Source organism: Schistocerca gregaria, chromosome 3 (genome assembly GCF_023897955.1).
Source record: "Schistocerca gregaria isolate iqSchGreg1 chromosome 3, iqSchGreg1.2, whole genome shotgun sequence".
Lineage (NCBI taxonomy): Eukaryota > Metazoa > Arthropoda > Insecta > Orthoptera > Acrididae > Schistocerca > Schistocerca gregaria.
Window position 1 is genome coordinate 680,742,320 of NC_064922.1, and position 14,835 is coordinate 680,757,154.

The 14,835-nt window shown below is 40.2% G+C and overlaps 1 protein-coding gene across 2 annotated transcripts in view; it reads left to right on the forward strand.

Annotated features, from left to right (window-relative positions):
- The window catches only part of LOC126354004 (intermembrane lipid transfer protein VPS13D), a 488,122-nt gene that overhangs the window by 421,687 nt on the left and 51,600 nt on the right, over window positions 1-14,835 (forward strand). For both annotated transcript variants that reach the window (XM_050003313.1, XM_050003314.1), the window contains 2 exons: window positions 10,166-10,261; window positions 13,726-14,034. In XM_050003313.1, coding sequence (XP_049859270.1) covers window positions 10,166-10,261; window positions 13,726-14,034 — 405 coding nt within the window. The remainder of the gene's footprint in view (window positions 1-10,165; window positions 10,262-13,725; window positions 14,035-14,835) is intronic.

Below are 14,835 nucleotides of genomic sequence, written 5' to 3' on the forward strand. Positions count from 1 at the left end.
CTGGTAAATGATGTAGTTGTGTTTGCAGGTGCCCTGGTCCCCGGTGGTGTGACAGGACTGCAATAGGAAGTGCTTGGTGGGTGGATTGGGCAGGTTTTGCACTTGGGTCTTCCACGCAGCTATGATCCTTGTGCCAAGGGGTTGGGTTTGGGAGTGTCATAGGGATGGAGTAGGATGTTGTGGAGGTTGGGTGACAGAACACTACTTCAGGAGGGGTGGGAAGTATCGTGGGTAGGATGTCCCTCATTTCAGGGCACGGGGATAGGTAATCAAAGTCCAGGGAAAGGATGTGGTACAGTTGTTCTAGTCCAGGTTGGTACTGGGTGATGAAGGGGACACTCCTTTGTAGCTGTTTCTGCGTGGAGGGGGGGGGGGGGGGGAGGTTAAGGATTGGGGGTGTGAGGGGAAATAATGACATAATGACACAGGAGATCTGTTTGCAGACTAGGTACGGGAGTATTGTCTGTCTGTGAAGGCCTTGATGAGACTCTCAGTATACTGAGCATGGGAATTTTTGTCACTGCAGCTATATCGTCCCCGGGTGGCCAGGCTATATCGGTGGGGTATTTTGGTGTAAAGGGGATAACAGCTACCAAAATGCAGACACTGTTGGTGGTTGGTGGGTTTAATGTGCAGATGAAGCCATCAGAGAGGAGGAATCAACATCTAGGGAGGTGGCACTCTGGGGTGAGGAGGACCAGATGAAGATGGGAGAGAAAAGCATTGAGGTTGTGAAGGAATGGAGACAAGATGTCTTGGCCTTGAGTCCAGATCATAAAGATATCATCAGTGAACCTAGACCAGACGATGTGTTTGGTGTTTTGGGAGGCTAGGAAAGTGTCCTTTAGAAGCCCCATAAAAAGGTTGGTGTAGGAGGATGTCATGTGGGTGCCCATGGCTGTGCTGCAGATGTGTTTATGCACCTTCCCTTCAAATGAGAATTAGTTGTGGGTTAGAATATAGTAAGATGTATGAGGAATGAAGCAGTGGGTTTAGAGTCTGAAGGACATTGGCAAACATAGTGTTCAAACCCCCCATGAACCATGGACCTTGTCGTTGGTTGGGAGACTTGAGTGCCTCAGCGATACACGTAGCTGTACCGTAGGTGCAACCACAACAGAGGGGTATCTGTTGAGAGGCCAGACAAACATGTCATTCCTGAAGAGGGGCAGCAGCCTTTTAAGTAGTTGCAGGGGCAACATTCTGGATGATTGACTGATCTGGCCTTGTAACACTAACCAAAACGTCCTTGCTGTGCTGGTACTGCAAACAGCTGAAAGCAAGTGGAAACTACAGCCGTAATTTTTTCTGAGGGCGTGCAGCTTTACTGTATGGTTAAATGATGATGGTGTCCTCTTGGGTAAAATATTCCGGAGGTAAAATAGTCCCCATTTGGATCTCCGGGCGGGGACTACTTAAGACAACATCGTTATCAAGAGAAAGAAAACTGGCGTTCTACGGATCGGAGTGTGGAATTTCAGATCCCTTAATTGTGAAAGTAGGTTAGAAAATTTAAAAAGGGAAATGGAATGGTTAAGGTTAGAAATAGTGGGAATTAGTGAAGTCCGGTGGCAGAAGGAACAAGACCTCTGGTCAGGAGACTACAGGGTTATAAGCACAAAATCAAATAGGGGTAATGCAGGAGTAGGTTTAATAATGAATTTAAAAAAAAAAGTGTGGGTAAACTTCTACAAACAGCATAGTGAACGCATTATTGTGGCCAAGATAGACACGAAGTCCTTGCCTACTACAGTAGTACAAGTTTATATGCCAACTAACTCTGCAGATGATGAAGAAATTGATGAAATGTATGAGGAGGTAAAAGAAATTATTCTGGTAGTGAAGGGAGACGAAAATTTAATAGTCATGGGTGACTGGAATTCAATAGCAGGGAAAGGAAGAGAAGGAAACGTAGTAGGTGAATATGGATTGGGGGTAAGAAATGAAAGAAGAAAGTGCCTGGTAGAATTTTGCACAGAGCATAATTTAATCATAGCTAAAACTTGGTTCAAGAATCATGAAATACGGATGTATACATGGCAGAAGCCTGGAGATACTAGAAGGTGTCAGATAGATTATATAATGGTAAGACAGAGATTTAGGAACCAGGTTCTAAATTGTAGGACATTTCTAGGGGCAATGTGGACTCTGACCACAATCTATTGCTTATGAACTGTAGATTAAAGCTGAAGAAACTGCAAAAAGTGGGAATTTAAGGAGATGGGACCTGGATAAACTGACTAAACCAGAGGTTGTAGAGAGTTTCAGGGAGAGCATAAGGGAACAATTGACAGGAATGGGGAAAGAAATACAGTAGAAGAACAATGCGTAGTTTTGAGGGATGAAATAGTGAAGGCAGCAGAGGATCAAGTAGGTAAAAAGATGAGGGCTAGTAGAAATCCTTGGGTAACAGAAGAAATATTGAATTTAATTGATGAAAGGAGAAAATATAAAAATGCAGTAAATAAAGCAGGCAAAGAAGAATACAAACATCTCTGAAATGAGATCGACAGGAAGTGCAAAATGGCTAAGCAGGGATGGCTGTAGGACAAATGTAAGGATGTAGAGGCTTATCTCACTAGGGGTAATATAGATACTGCCTACAGGAAAATTAAAGAGATCGGTGGAGAAAAGAGAACCACTTTTATGAATATCAAGAGCTCAGATGGAAACCCAGTTCTAAGCAAAGAAGGGAAAGCAGAAAGGTGGAAGGAGTATATAGAGGGTCTATACAAGGGCGATGTACTTGAGGACAATATTATGGAAATGGAAGAGGATGTAGATAAAGATGAAATGGGAGATACGATAGTGCGTCAAGAGTTTAACAGAGCACTGAAAGGCCTAAATCAAAACAAGGCCCCAGGAGTAGACAACATTCCAATAGAACTACTGACAGCTTGGGAGAGCCAGTCTTGACTAAACTCTACCATCTGGTGAACATGATGTATGAGACAGGAAATACCCTCAGACTTCAAGAAGAATACCATAATTCCAATTCCAAAGAAAGCAGATGTAGACAGATGTGAAAATTACCGAACTATCAGCTTGATAAGTCATGGCTGCAAAATAATAAAGTGAATTCTTTACAGACAAATGGAAAAACTGGTAGACGCTGACCTCGGGGAAGATCAGTTTTAATTCCGTAGAAATAATGGAACACATGAGGCAATACTGACCGTAAGACTTATCATAGAAGATAGATTAAGGAAAGGCAAACCTACATTTCTAGCATTTGTAGACTTAGAGAAAGCTTTTGACAATATTGACTGGAATACTCTCTTTCAAATTCTGAAGGTGGCAGGGGTTAAATACAGGGAGTGAAAGGCTATTAACAATTTGTACAGAAACCAGATGGCAGCTGTAAGAGTCGAAGTACATAAAAGGGAAGCAGTGGTTGGGAAGGGAGTGAGACAGAGTTGTAGCCCTTCCCTGATGTTATTCAATCTGTATATTGAGCAAGCAGTAAAGGAAACAAAAGAAGAATTTGGAGTAGGCATTAAAATCCATGAAGAAGAAATAAAAACTTTGAGGTTTGCTGATGACATTGTAATTCTGTCAGAGACAGCAAAGGACTTGGAAGAGCAAAACAAGGATAATGGAATGTAGACGAATCAAGTCGGCTGATGCTTAGGAAATTAGATTAGAAAATGAAACACTTAAAGTGGTAAAGGTGTTTTGCTGTTTGGGGAGCAAAATAACTGATGATGGTCGAAGTAGAGAGGATATAAAATGTAGAATGGCAATGGCAAGGAAAGCGTTTCTGAAGAAGAGAAATTCGTTAACATTGAGTATAAATTTAAGTGTCAGGAAGTCATTTCTGAAAGTATTTGTATGGAGTGTAGCCATGTATGAAAGTGAAACATGGATGATAAGTAGTTTGTACAAGATGAGAATAGAAGCTTTCAAATGTGGTGCTGCAGAAAAATGCTTAATATTAGATGGGTAGATCACATAACTAATGAAGAGGTATTGAATAGAATTGGAGAGAAGAGAAATATGTGGTACAACTTTACTAGAAGAAGGGATCGGTTTGTAGGGCATATTCTGAGGCATCAAGGGATCACCTATTTAGTATTTGAGGGCAGCATACACGGTAAAAATCGTAGAGGGAGACTAAGACGTGAATACACTAAACAGATTCAGAAGGATGTAGATTGCAGTAGGTACTGGGAGATGAAGAAGCTTGCACAGTATGGAGTAGCATGGAGAGCTGCATCAAACCAGTCTCAGGACTGAAGACCACAACAACAACAACAACAACAACATTGTTCAATTGCTGTAGGACCATGGGCATGAGGGAGGTTGTGTATAGGGAAGTGGTGTCAACATTGACAAGTAGGAATCCAGGAGGTAAAGGGGTGGGAATGGTGGAGAGCCAGTAAAGGATGTGGTAGGTGCCTTTGTTATGGAACTCTAAACTACTGGCAGTCTGTTGAAGTTGTTGGTCTGTGAGCACCAGAGCTCTTTCAGTGGAGACACAGTAACCAGCCAGAATGGGGCATCCAGGGTTGTTGGGCTAGTGGATTTAGAGGAGCATGTAGGAGTTGGTTATGAGGGATGCCATAGGGGTGAGGAGGAAAATGGATTCATGGAGATGTACTGGGAAGGCTCTGAGACTTTAAGCAGGGATTGGAATTTGTGTTGGGCTTCTGGAATGGGAAGTTTATAGGTGTAGGAGTAAGATAATTGGTGGAGCTTTGTCTGCAGGTAGGATAATGAGGTCAGTATTTGTTTTGAGGTTGTGTATGTCTGATCTTTTTTTTACTGTAGGGTTGGTCTTCTGAGGAAGGAACTTGGGGAAGGATGGTGAGGCTAACTTGGAGATAAGGAATTCCTGGCAGGTGACCAACAGGTGGTTAGGTGTGGCGGAGGGGCGGGGGGAGGTTCACAGTTAGATGGTGTTAAAAACTTGAAGAACATTGAACCCTCCCTCCTACAGTTCATATTTCGTATCACCATCCAACCACTCTTCACCACCACCACCACCACATAACCACCATTGGTCTCATTACAGGAATTCCTTACCTTGAGCTTAGCCTCATCATCCTGCCCCCCTTCCTCAGAACACTAACCTTTCAGTAGAAGAAAGAACAGCCATACATAATCTCAAAACAAATCCTGACCTAATCATCCCATCTGCAGACAACGATTCCGCCACTATTGTCCTGCATCACAGTGACTACCTGGTAGAAAGTCTCTGCCAATTATCTAACTCCTCCACTTGTAAACTCTGCCAGAGTGATCCCATCCCAGAAGTCCAACACAAACTCCAATTCCTGCTTAAAACCTTAGGCTGTTCCCAGAACATCTCCCCTCAGTCCAGTTCCCTCCTAATCCCTATGACACCCAGCACACCCAACTTCTACATGCTCCCCAAGACCCACAAACCCAACAATCCTGTATGCCCCATTGGTCACTTGGCCAACAACTTCCTGTGATCTAGCCTCCCACATCAAAGACACCAATAACTTCCGTCACTGCCTCTCCACCATCCTCACCCCTTTACCTCCTGGATCCCTCCTTGTCACTGTTGACGCCACCTTCCTATACACAAACATCCCTCATGCCTGTGGTTGTATTGCTATTGAACACTATGTTTCCAGACGTCCTTCAGTCTCCAAACCCACTACCTCATTCCTCTTATGCCTTATTAACTTTGTTATAACCCACAACTACTTCTCATTTGAAGGGAAGGATCATAAACCACAGCCATGGGCACCCACATGGCACCCTCCTATGCCAGCCTTTTTATGGGGCATCTAGAGGAGATCATCCTAGCCTCCCTAAACACAAAACAACTAGTCTGGTTTAGGTTCATTGGTATCATCTTCATGATCTGGACTCAGGGCCAAAACCCCTTTCTTCATTCATTCATTCACAACCTCAACACTTCCTCTCCCATCTGCTTCAAGTGTTCCTCCTCAGCCCAGCATGCCCTGTCCTAGATGTTGACCTCCCCCTCTCTGATGGCTTCATCTGCACATAAACCCACCAACCTCTAATAGTATCTGCATTTTGACAGCTGTTGTCCCTTTCACAACAAAAAATCCCTCCTGTGTAGCATGGCCACTGAGGGGACAGCATAGCCGCAGTGACAAAAATTCACAGACACCATCACAGACAGGCATTACCCCAAGACCTAATCTGCAAACAGTTCTCGCATGACATTTCCCCTTGCACCTCCAATCCTCCCAACACCCCCAAGAAACAGCCACAAAAGAGCATTCCCCTTCATCATCAAGTACCATACTGGTCTAGAACAATTGAACCACATCCTTCACCAGGGCTTTGATTACCTATCATCATGCCCTGACATGAGGGATGTTCTACCCAATATTCTTCCCACCCCTCCTAAAAAGGTGTTCGTTTACCAGCTCTGCTGCAATCATTGCAGAGATTTTTATATTCTGCAGTGTTACATGGCTTTATACTTAATTATAGACTTACTGTTTCATCCGTTGATTTGTTTTCACCACGTAACGCCCGCGGTTTACGTCCTTCGTTGCTGAGCGATGTATCACTTTTTCGTTCTGATGCCGCAACTCTTCCTTTCCTATGTCTTTACTACTTTTTATCTATATAAATGATGAACTATTGGTTTTGCCTTTTTAATAACTGTGGAAGTATTACAGGCATCGGATCCCACCTAATGTGTCACCCGTCTATATGTTTTACAAGAACCTTTCAAGACTCTATCGATCTGTTTACAAAGAGAAAGCAGAATATCTCTTCCTTTGACATTGTCCAACAATGACCTAGGAAGCTCCCTGCCCTCACGGCCCAGGATCCTCCATGGCTCGTGGTTTGCAGCATTCATTTTATTCCTTGCACACCTGCCACTACGTTTAACTTTCGGGGTGATCGTTGTGCAACGTCTCCCACATTGTCTGCAATATAAATAAACTTTCTTCCCACAGTAATTCTGAAAACCCAAAAAACGAACTTAAAGAACATAATAATACTAACTGTTCTTACAATTTTTCGTATAAGTCTTGGTCGATTTAATGAGGGGTGGGACAGGCCTAAGCCTTGTGACACCACAATTGGTATGATTATCAACCAGCTTTCCATCAGGATGAACACCTACTGCCAAACTGTGGCCAAGAGGTAGACCACCCTGTAGTGCAGTATGCAGCTGGACATGACACACCTGATTTCAATGGCTGCTTCACTGTCCGGGCCATCTGTATTCTCCCTTGCACCAGGAGCTTTTCTTAACTGTACATGTAGGATTTATCCTTGCAATACATTCTCCATTCCTGTAATTACCCTGGTTTCAACTGGTCAAATGCTATCCCCTAATCTTCCAGCCAACAGTTTCCGTCCCCTTCATCCTATCATTCTCCCACCCTGTTTATTTGCAGCCCTCTGCCAATGCATCAGCTCATCATCCCCTGCTCCTCTCCTTTTTTGCTCCCTTTTTCCCCCCACCGCTCTGCCCAACAACCTCCAGACTGTGCGTGTTTTGGTAGTCTAGGCCCTGCACACTCCACTAGATCTCATTTGTCTGTCTCCCCACCCATATACTACTATCCCATTCTCTTCTCCGCCTCCTCCAGGTTGCTGTTTGCATCTCATGTGACATGGCATTCTGGCTCAAGATGCTGGAGTTGGCAGTTGTGTGTGCATGAGGTGTACTAGTGTGTGTGTGTGTGTGTGTGTGTGTGTGTGTGTGTGTGTGTGTTTACTGATGAGGGCTGTGGCCAAAAGCTTAGTGTGTTTTTTAATTGTGCCTGTCTGAAACGTGACATGTCTTCTTTACAGTAAGTAGCAATCTGTTTTTCCTACATTATTGTACAATATTAGTGTGGTATTTACTAGCTCAGCACCTGGGGGATCCAAACCTTTGAGAGACTTGGTTGCCCCATGGGGCATGGGTTCCTGGTATTTTGCCCACAGCACTCCACTCCCCCATCCCTCACTTGTCAGACTGGAGTATAGAGTTATATAATTATGCACATAAAAAATAATAAGGAGATGCTACCAGTGCATGTGATTTTATAACTGTTAAACTTAATTCTTGTGCATGAATTGGAAGCTAAATCTGAATAAAAATACCTGTTAAATTACATGTGTAAGCAGTTGTAAAGCATAAAAATCATTCAGTTATTTTCATTGCAAATTGAGAGCTTAGATTGTGTTAACTACTACTTAGATGTACATTATACCGTGTACTTTATAAGAGTAGACAAAATACAGGGTGTATAAAGATGAATGACCCGATCTCAAAACTCCATATTTATTGGTGAAAATGTACTACAGGAATGGGATGGATTGTAAAATATTCACAAAATCTTAAAGTTTTAGCTATGCTGTTACAAGTGCTCTATGTGTCCACCAGAAGCAGCATGAACAACATCTAGATGATAAGCTAAATTTATCATAAAGTTTATATAATGCATCTGCTTGTACAGAAGTTATGGCAGTTGTTATTCTGTTCTTCACTTCCTTTATGTTACAAGGTAAAGGAGAGGCTACGACATGTTCCTTCACATATTCCCACAAGTACAAATTGCATGGTGTCATCTCTGCCTATCTTGGAGGCCAAGAAAACAGGGCAGTGTCTTGTGGTCTCGTGCATCCTATCCAGTGTCAAGGCAGTGTGTAATTGAGAAACTGAAATACGTTGCTGTGCCAGTGTGGTGGATCTCCACCCTGTTGGAAAATGAAGTCATCGGAGTCCTCCCGAAATTGCGAAAAAGCCAGTTCCACAGCATTTGAAGATAGCCCAACACTGGATGGGGTGCACAGGACCCCGAGACACTGCCCTTCATTTTTGGCCTCCCAGATCACCCCACCTGACCACATGTAATTTTTTCTTGTTGGGGTGTGTAAGGAAAGTGTATTCATCTCCCTTTTACATCATAACATAGAAGAAGTAAAGAACAGAATAACAGCTGCCATAACATCTGTAAAATCAGATACACTATGTAAAGTTTGACGAATTTAGTTATCGTTTAGATGTTATTTGTGTTACTGCTGGTGGACTTACAGTGTTTTTGTAATTGCATAGCAAAAACTTATTAAATTTTATGAGTATTTTGCAATTTTTCCATGTTAGTAATATGTTTTTGTCAATAAATATGGAGTTTTGAAATCAGATCAGTCTTTTGGAAACACTCTATCCGAAGCCAAGTGTAGATGCTGTGTAGGGTGACACTGTATTAGTTTCCTTGAGACTGTTAACAAAATAAAAATGCAGTATCTGCAGAAAAAGTGAAAGTAGGATGGACAGTAGTTTTTTAAGGGATAGAGCCATGTTGGGTTGTTCTATTGTGTTACAGTTTCTACCTTTGCAGGAGTGTTAAGAAATTGAACAGTGTAAATGCCTAGGAATACCAGTGTGTGAAAATATGGACTGGAATAAATACATGAACTCAGTAGTAGGTATAGCAAATGGCTGGGTTCAATCTGCTGGTAGGAAATAGGGAAGCTGTGGCACACACACAAAAAAGGCTGCTTAAAAAACCTCTTTATACCCTATATTGAGAACAGAAAATGTAAATTTGGATTACTATATTTTCATCTGTTGTCCATGTTTTTCCTTGCAGTAATAAAACATTTGTTGGTTTTTTGCTTATTAGTTTTCTGTGCAGTTGCTTTATTTATTAAAGCTGATATCTTTTCTGTATTGCTGGAAACCCATTGATACTTCGTACTTCTAGTTATGTGTTATCTTTTAGTAGGTATAACTATGTGAAAGTGTTATTACTTTACTTTAGATTTTATTTTTATTTATTTGATTGCAGTTCTGTTCCCTTAAGTAGGCAGATTGTTTGAAGGCATATCTGATGTTGCCTTGTAATACTATTTTGGCACAAGTTATTTCATTTTATGGGATGCTAGAAGGGATCATTTACATCACTCAACTGGGAATTTAATTTGGAGAAACTGAAGGGCACAATTTGCATATTCTCTTTAAAGCCACATAAAAAACCGAAATCCTAACTAAAACTGTAACTGCAGTTCAAAACCATCAAATAAGATTGTCTGAAGTATTCAATAAGCATCAATGTTGCAGTAACCACTAAAACATTAGTTTTATATCTTACTCTCCATTCACTATTGTCTCTTCCACACATCTGTCTATTGTTCATAATTTTACTTTCATTATGCTATCATTAGTAAAACTCAGTCTCATTAAGGCCTTTTTGTTGTGTTGCAGCATGCTGATGCTCACAATTACAGAGTAATGACTATTAAACATGGTGCTACAGCCACTGATGGACGAGTTAGTCATAATGACTCAAAAGAGATGCAGGTAATTTCTCATTGTGACTGAAAAAATTGTTTTATGTCATTGAACGAGACTAGCTATAATTCCTCTTTAACAATACTGCTGTGATGGGTCATGACAAAATTTAATTGTACACATCTCACCAGCTGAGTACACTTGTGCATTGTACTGACCTACACATACAACATTACACATTAAAAGATCTACCTATTGATTTGTCATCAACCAGAAGGTTAATTTGAACAATACAGTGCTTTACTAGGCTTTGTCCTGTTTGAGGTGTTATGCTCTTACCATCCTCTAATCTTTGAACTACTTTAGGCAGCTCATTACAGAGTGATGTACGGTTTAACATGGACTCCAGACCGTGGTGCAACTCAGCATTTTTCATATTAAGTCACTCACAGAGCTTAAAAAAGTGATAAATGCCAGATAAAAGACCTAGGACTGACCATGGATCGAACCCCATACCTCTGAATCTTTTCAGTCAGAAATAACAGTTTCCTTGAGTGAGTGAGTTAGTTGGTTGATTGGTTGGTTAGGGACATGTTGCATACATCATTTGAATGATTTTTTTATCGAAATGATATGGAATGTGTCAGTTTGTGGTATATGTGTACATGATAGTGTTAACATTAATAAACACATTATTTTCAAGTTGTACTCATGCAACTACTCTTCAGGTAATTAATTATATTCAGGTAATTAATTATAGAAATGTTGAACAATGGTGCTTTGATATGTTATGTCCTGAAGTTACTGATCATTGAAGTGTGATGGAAAAGCCTCAGCTCTCTACTTTGTCATCAGTAGCTGTCAAAAGACTTTACAGAAACAGTATATGCATAAGCAATTACCAACTTTTTGTGAGGCATAAGACATGAGATCTCACAGCATCCCACAGCAACCCTGTTCCTTGTATCTACTATTAAATTAATTTTTTCAAGGTAACTATTATTTAAGATAAGGGCTACATAGCAACTCATAAGTGCCAACTACAGATTTAAAAGTTTGAGGGTTTGATCCTTTGTCAGCCGTAGGATTTTCGTCTGTTGCTCATTACTTTTTTCACCTCCAGCAGTGAGTTAATGTCCAGGAGTCCATGTTAAACCATATGTCACCCTGTAACTATCTAAGTCAGTTCAAAGGTCAGAGTTAAGTAACTGCACCAACTACACTGAATATAAACTTGGATGGTGGCATAAATTCTGAAAGGCAATGGAATTGACCAAAGTTAAGAACACTATTAATTTCACAGAGGTGGAGGATAGGTTTTACCTTCAGGAGGCACAAAAATAAAATCAATACTCCAAGCTTTCAGGGCTGAAAACATTAAGGCAAACTGGATTTATGAAGAAAATAAATATGTGTGTGTTTGATTATCATGTTGAAAATAAATTACTCTTAGGAATTACTTGTCTCTAGTTTCCACTTGCAATTAAAAAGAACATTAAAGTTTATTTAAAAATTTCAGTTTTTTGTGCAAAAATAATGATGAGTTATCCACTGAAGTTGAGTAACCAACAAATTCATCAGGATTATAACTGGAATTTTTAAATGTTCCTGTTTCATCGTTTTTAGATTTTTTCCTTTTGGTTGGTACTGTCAGGGTACATTATATGCACATTTGTGAGATTTTGAATCTACTGAAGCAGAAATATCCTACTTCTGCTACAGTTGTCATTGTGGGCTTCACACATTGATCCCTTGCCGTCCAAACATATTTCATTCAGCATCTCTTTGTAGTGCTGTGTTTTGTCTTATACCCATTATGTCGTAGTCTCTGTTTGTTTAGAAGTTTCCTTATAATGACTGATTACGCTATACACTGTCTTGCCGGGTGCTTAGTTGTGCAGTGCATGGTCAACTATTCTCTTAAACTTGAGCCATAGTTCCTCTACATGATCATATCCTGAGCTAAAAGTTTCATGTTTCTCATTGAAGTACCACACTATTGTTTCTCCGTCTAGTTTGCTGAACATACAAATCTTTCTTCTTGTTTTAGTCCTTTGTGTTTTATTATTCATTATTGCCATAACTGCATGTTACCAGTTTCATGTGAACTTCCTCAAAGAGGTCAGGTCTGCTTGTTCCCAGTAGATCTAATATATTTCCATCATGAGTAGGGTTTGAAATATCTGTTCCACATAGTTTTTGGAGAAGAGATTTAGATATGGTGCTACTAGTCATTTCTTTTCCTGTTCCACTCACAAATAGAGAAAGGGAAAAATGACTGTCTCTATTTCTCCGTATGAGCCTTAATTTCGTGTATCTTATTTTCATGGTCCTTATGTGCAATGGATGTTGGTGGCAGTGGAATCATTTGGCAGGCAGCTTCAGATGCCGGTTCTCTAAATTTTCTCATTAGTGTTTTTAAAAAATGTCGCCTTCCCTCCAGAGTTTCATAGTTGAGTTCCCGAAACATCTCTGTAACACTTGCATGTTGTTTGAGCATACCGGTAACAAGTCTAGCAGCCCGACCCAGAATTGCTTCGATGTCTTCTTTTAATCCAAGCTGGCATGGATCCCAAACACTTGAGAGCAGTGCTCAAGAATAGATCACACCAGCATCCTATATGTGGTCTCCTTTATGGATGAACTACTCTTTCCTAAAATTTGCTGATTTGTGGGCACAAACTTCTCCATCTCTATGAAATATATGATATTCTGAGTGAAAATCTGTTCAAGAATTCTGCAGCAAACTGGTATTAATCTGTAATTTGGCTGGTCTATTCTTTCATCCTCCTTATGTACAAGAGTCACCTGAGCTTTTTCCAGTCACTTTATACTTTACCCTGGGTGTGAAATTTGTGATAATTGTATAGAAAGTAAGGGCCCAGTGCCATGGAGTTCTCTTTCTAAAACCAAATTGGGATGCCATCTTGACATGGCAACTTACTCGTCTTCAACTCTTTAGTTTTTCTATGTCAGGGATGCCTATTACTGTGTCATCCATATGAGAGTCTGGGCAGTAATCAAACAACTCTATGTTTGTAAAATTCTCCTGCGTGAATGGCTTCTGAAAAGCGAAATTTAAAACTTCAGCTTTTGATTTGCTATTCTAATACAACATGAGACTGGTCATTGAATGACTGAATAGAAAGTCCGCTTAGCAATTTTACGTAGGACCAGAATCTTCTTGGCTGCTCGGCCAGATCTTTTGCTAAGGTACGGCAGTGATAGATCTTATAAAGTTTGTGCGTACATCTATTTATAGGTGCATGTATATCTATTAACATGTACCTTTTGTCATTTGCATGTTCTCTTTTGAACCAAGAGTGCAAGTCTTTGCTTCCTGAACATTTTGTGAATTTCATTGTTAAACTACAATGGGTCTTTTCCACCTTCAATCCACTTTGTAGGTACACATTTCTTCAGAGCACGATTTACAGCCTGTAATTATGTTTTGAGATTGCTGTTAAAAGCATACTCATAGCAATAAATGTGTTGGTAGTTCATTGAGCTAATCATTTTTGCATGTTTTACAGGTAAAAATCAGTTTACCAGCTGGTCTTGGCCTGAGCCTCGTATCACAGCATACACCAGCAGAAGAGTTACTGTACTTGACACTTAAAGAGATAGACTTGAAGGCATTATGGTCAGACCAAGAAACATCAATGTATTTACGTGTACGTGATGTACAGTGTGACAATCAGTTGGTGGAAGCACAGTGTGCTGTGCCTCTCTATGTGACTCAGTCTCGATCGAACCATGGAGAAACATCAAGTGGAGATTTTGCCTTGGAGATTATGATTGAACAACAAACAAGTTCTAGTACGAATGCTGAAATATATAAGGTAATTCACTATATTTCTATCACAAATATTACAGTGGTTTCATTTAATTTTGGATACTACCAGCAAGAATCTCTTGCCTGTTACAGAAAGTAATTTCTCAGTACGTTAAGCTTCTGTTATGTGATTGCTCTCCTCCCCCTCTTCCTTTTAAAACTGCTGTGAAACTATTTTCCTGAAACTGTATGACTTAATGTTTTAAATAAATGTAAAAAAGCAGTGCCCATCATAAGAAAAAAAAAAAAAAAATTGATTAGACTGCTAAAAATACTCATAAACATCCAATGAATTTCAGGCTTAATGCAGCATACATTGTTACTGGAAAAAAAAAGGTGAAGGGTAGGGGGCATAGGGAAGGGGCAAAAAAATAATGAAGTGTCAATTTCGTAAGCACCGGTACTGGTAATAATGAAATATGTTGCTGTCACTAAAAATAATAGACATAACAATAACCAAACAAACTTGCTGAGAAAACAGGACTATCACAAATATTGTGAGTAGCTTACAGCGTGAAGTAATTCCTTTCACACAATTCATTTAGAAATTTGTTCATCAAAGATGCGTTGGTTATATGGAATCAGATCTTTTGTTTCCATCACAGTTTTGACTGGATGTCATTTCAGGTATGTATGGTAAAAAGAAAATACAGCGAAAGTTTGCTTAACGAGCACCTCACATAATGCGTAATTCGCATAAGGAGCAAAACAAATTGTAAAAAATGACTCGCTTAGCGAGCGATGTTTCACATAACAAGTGATGACATTTAGTGTGATGTCACCTGTTGTTCATGCGTGGCATGGGAAA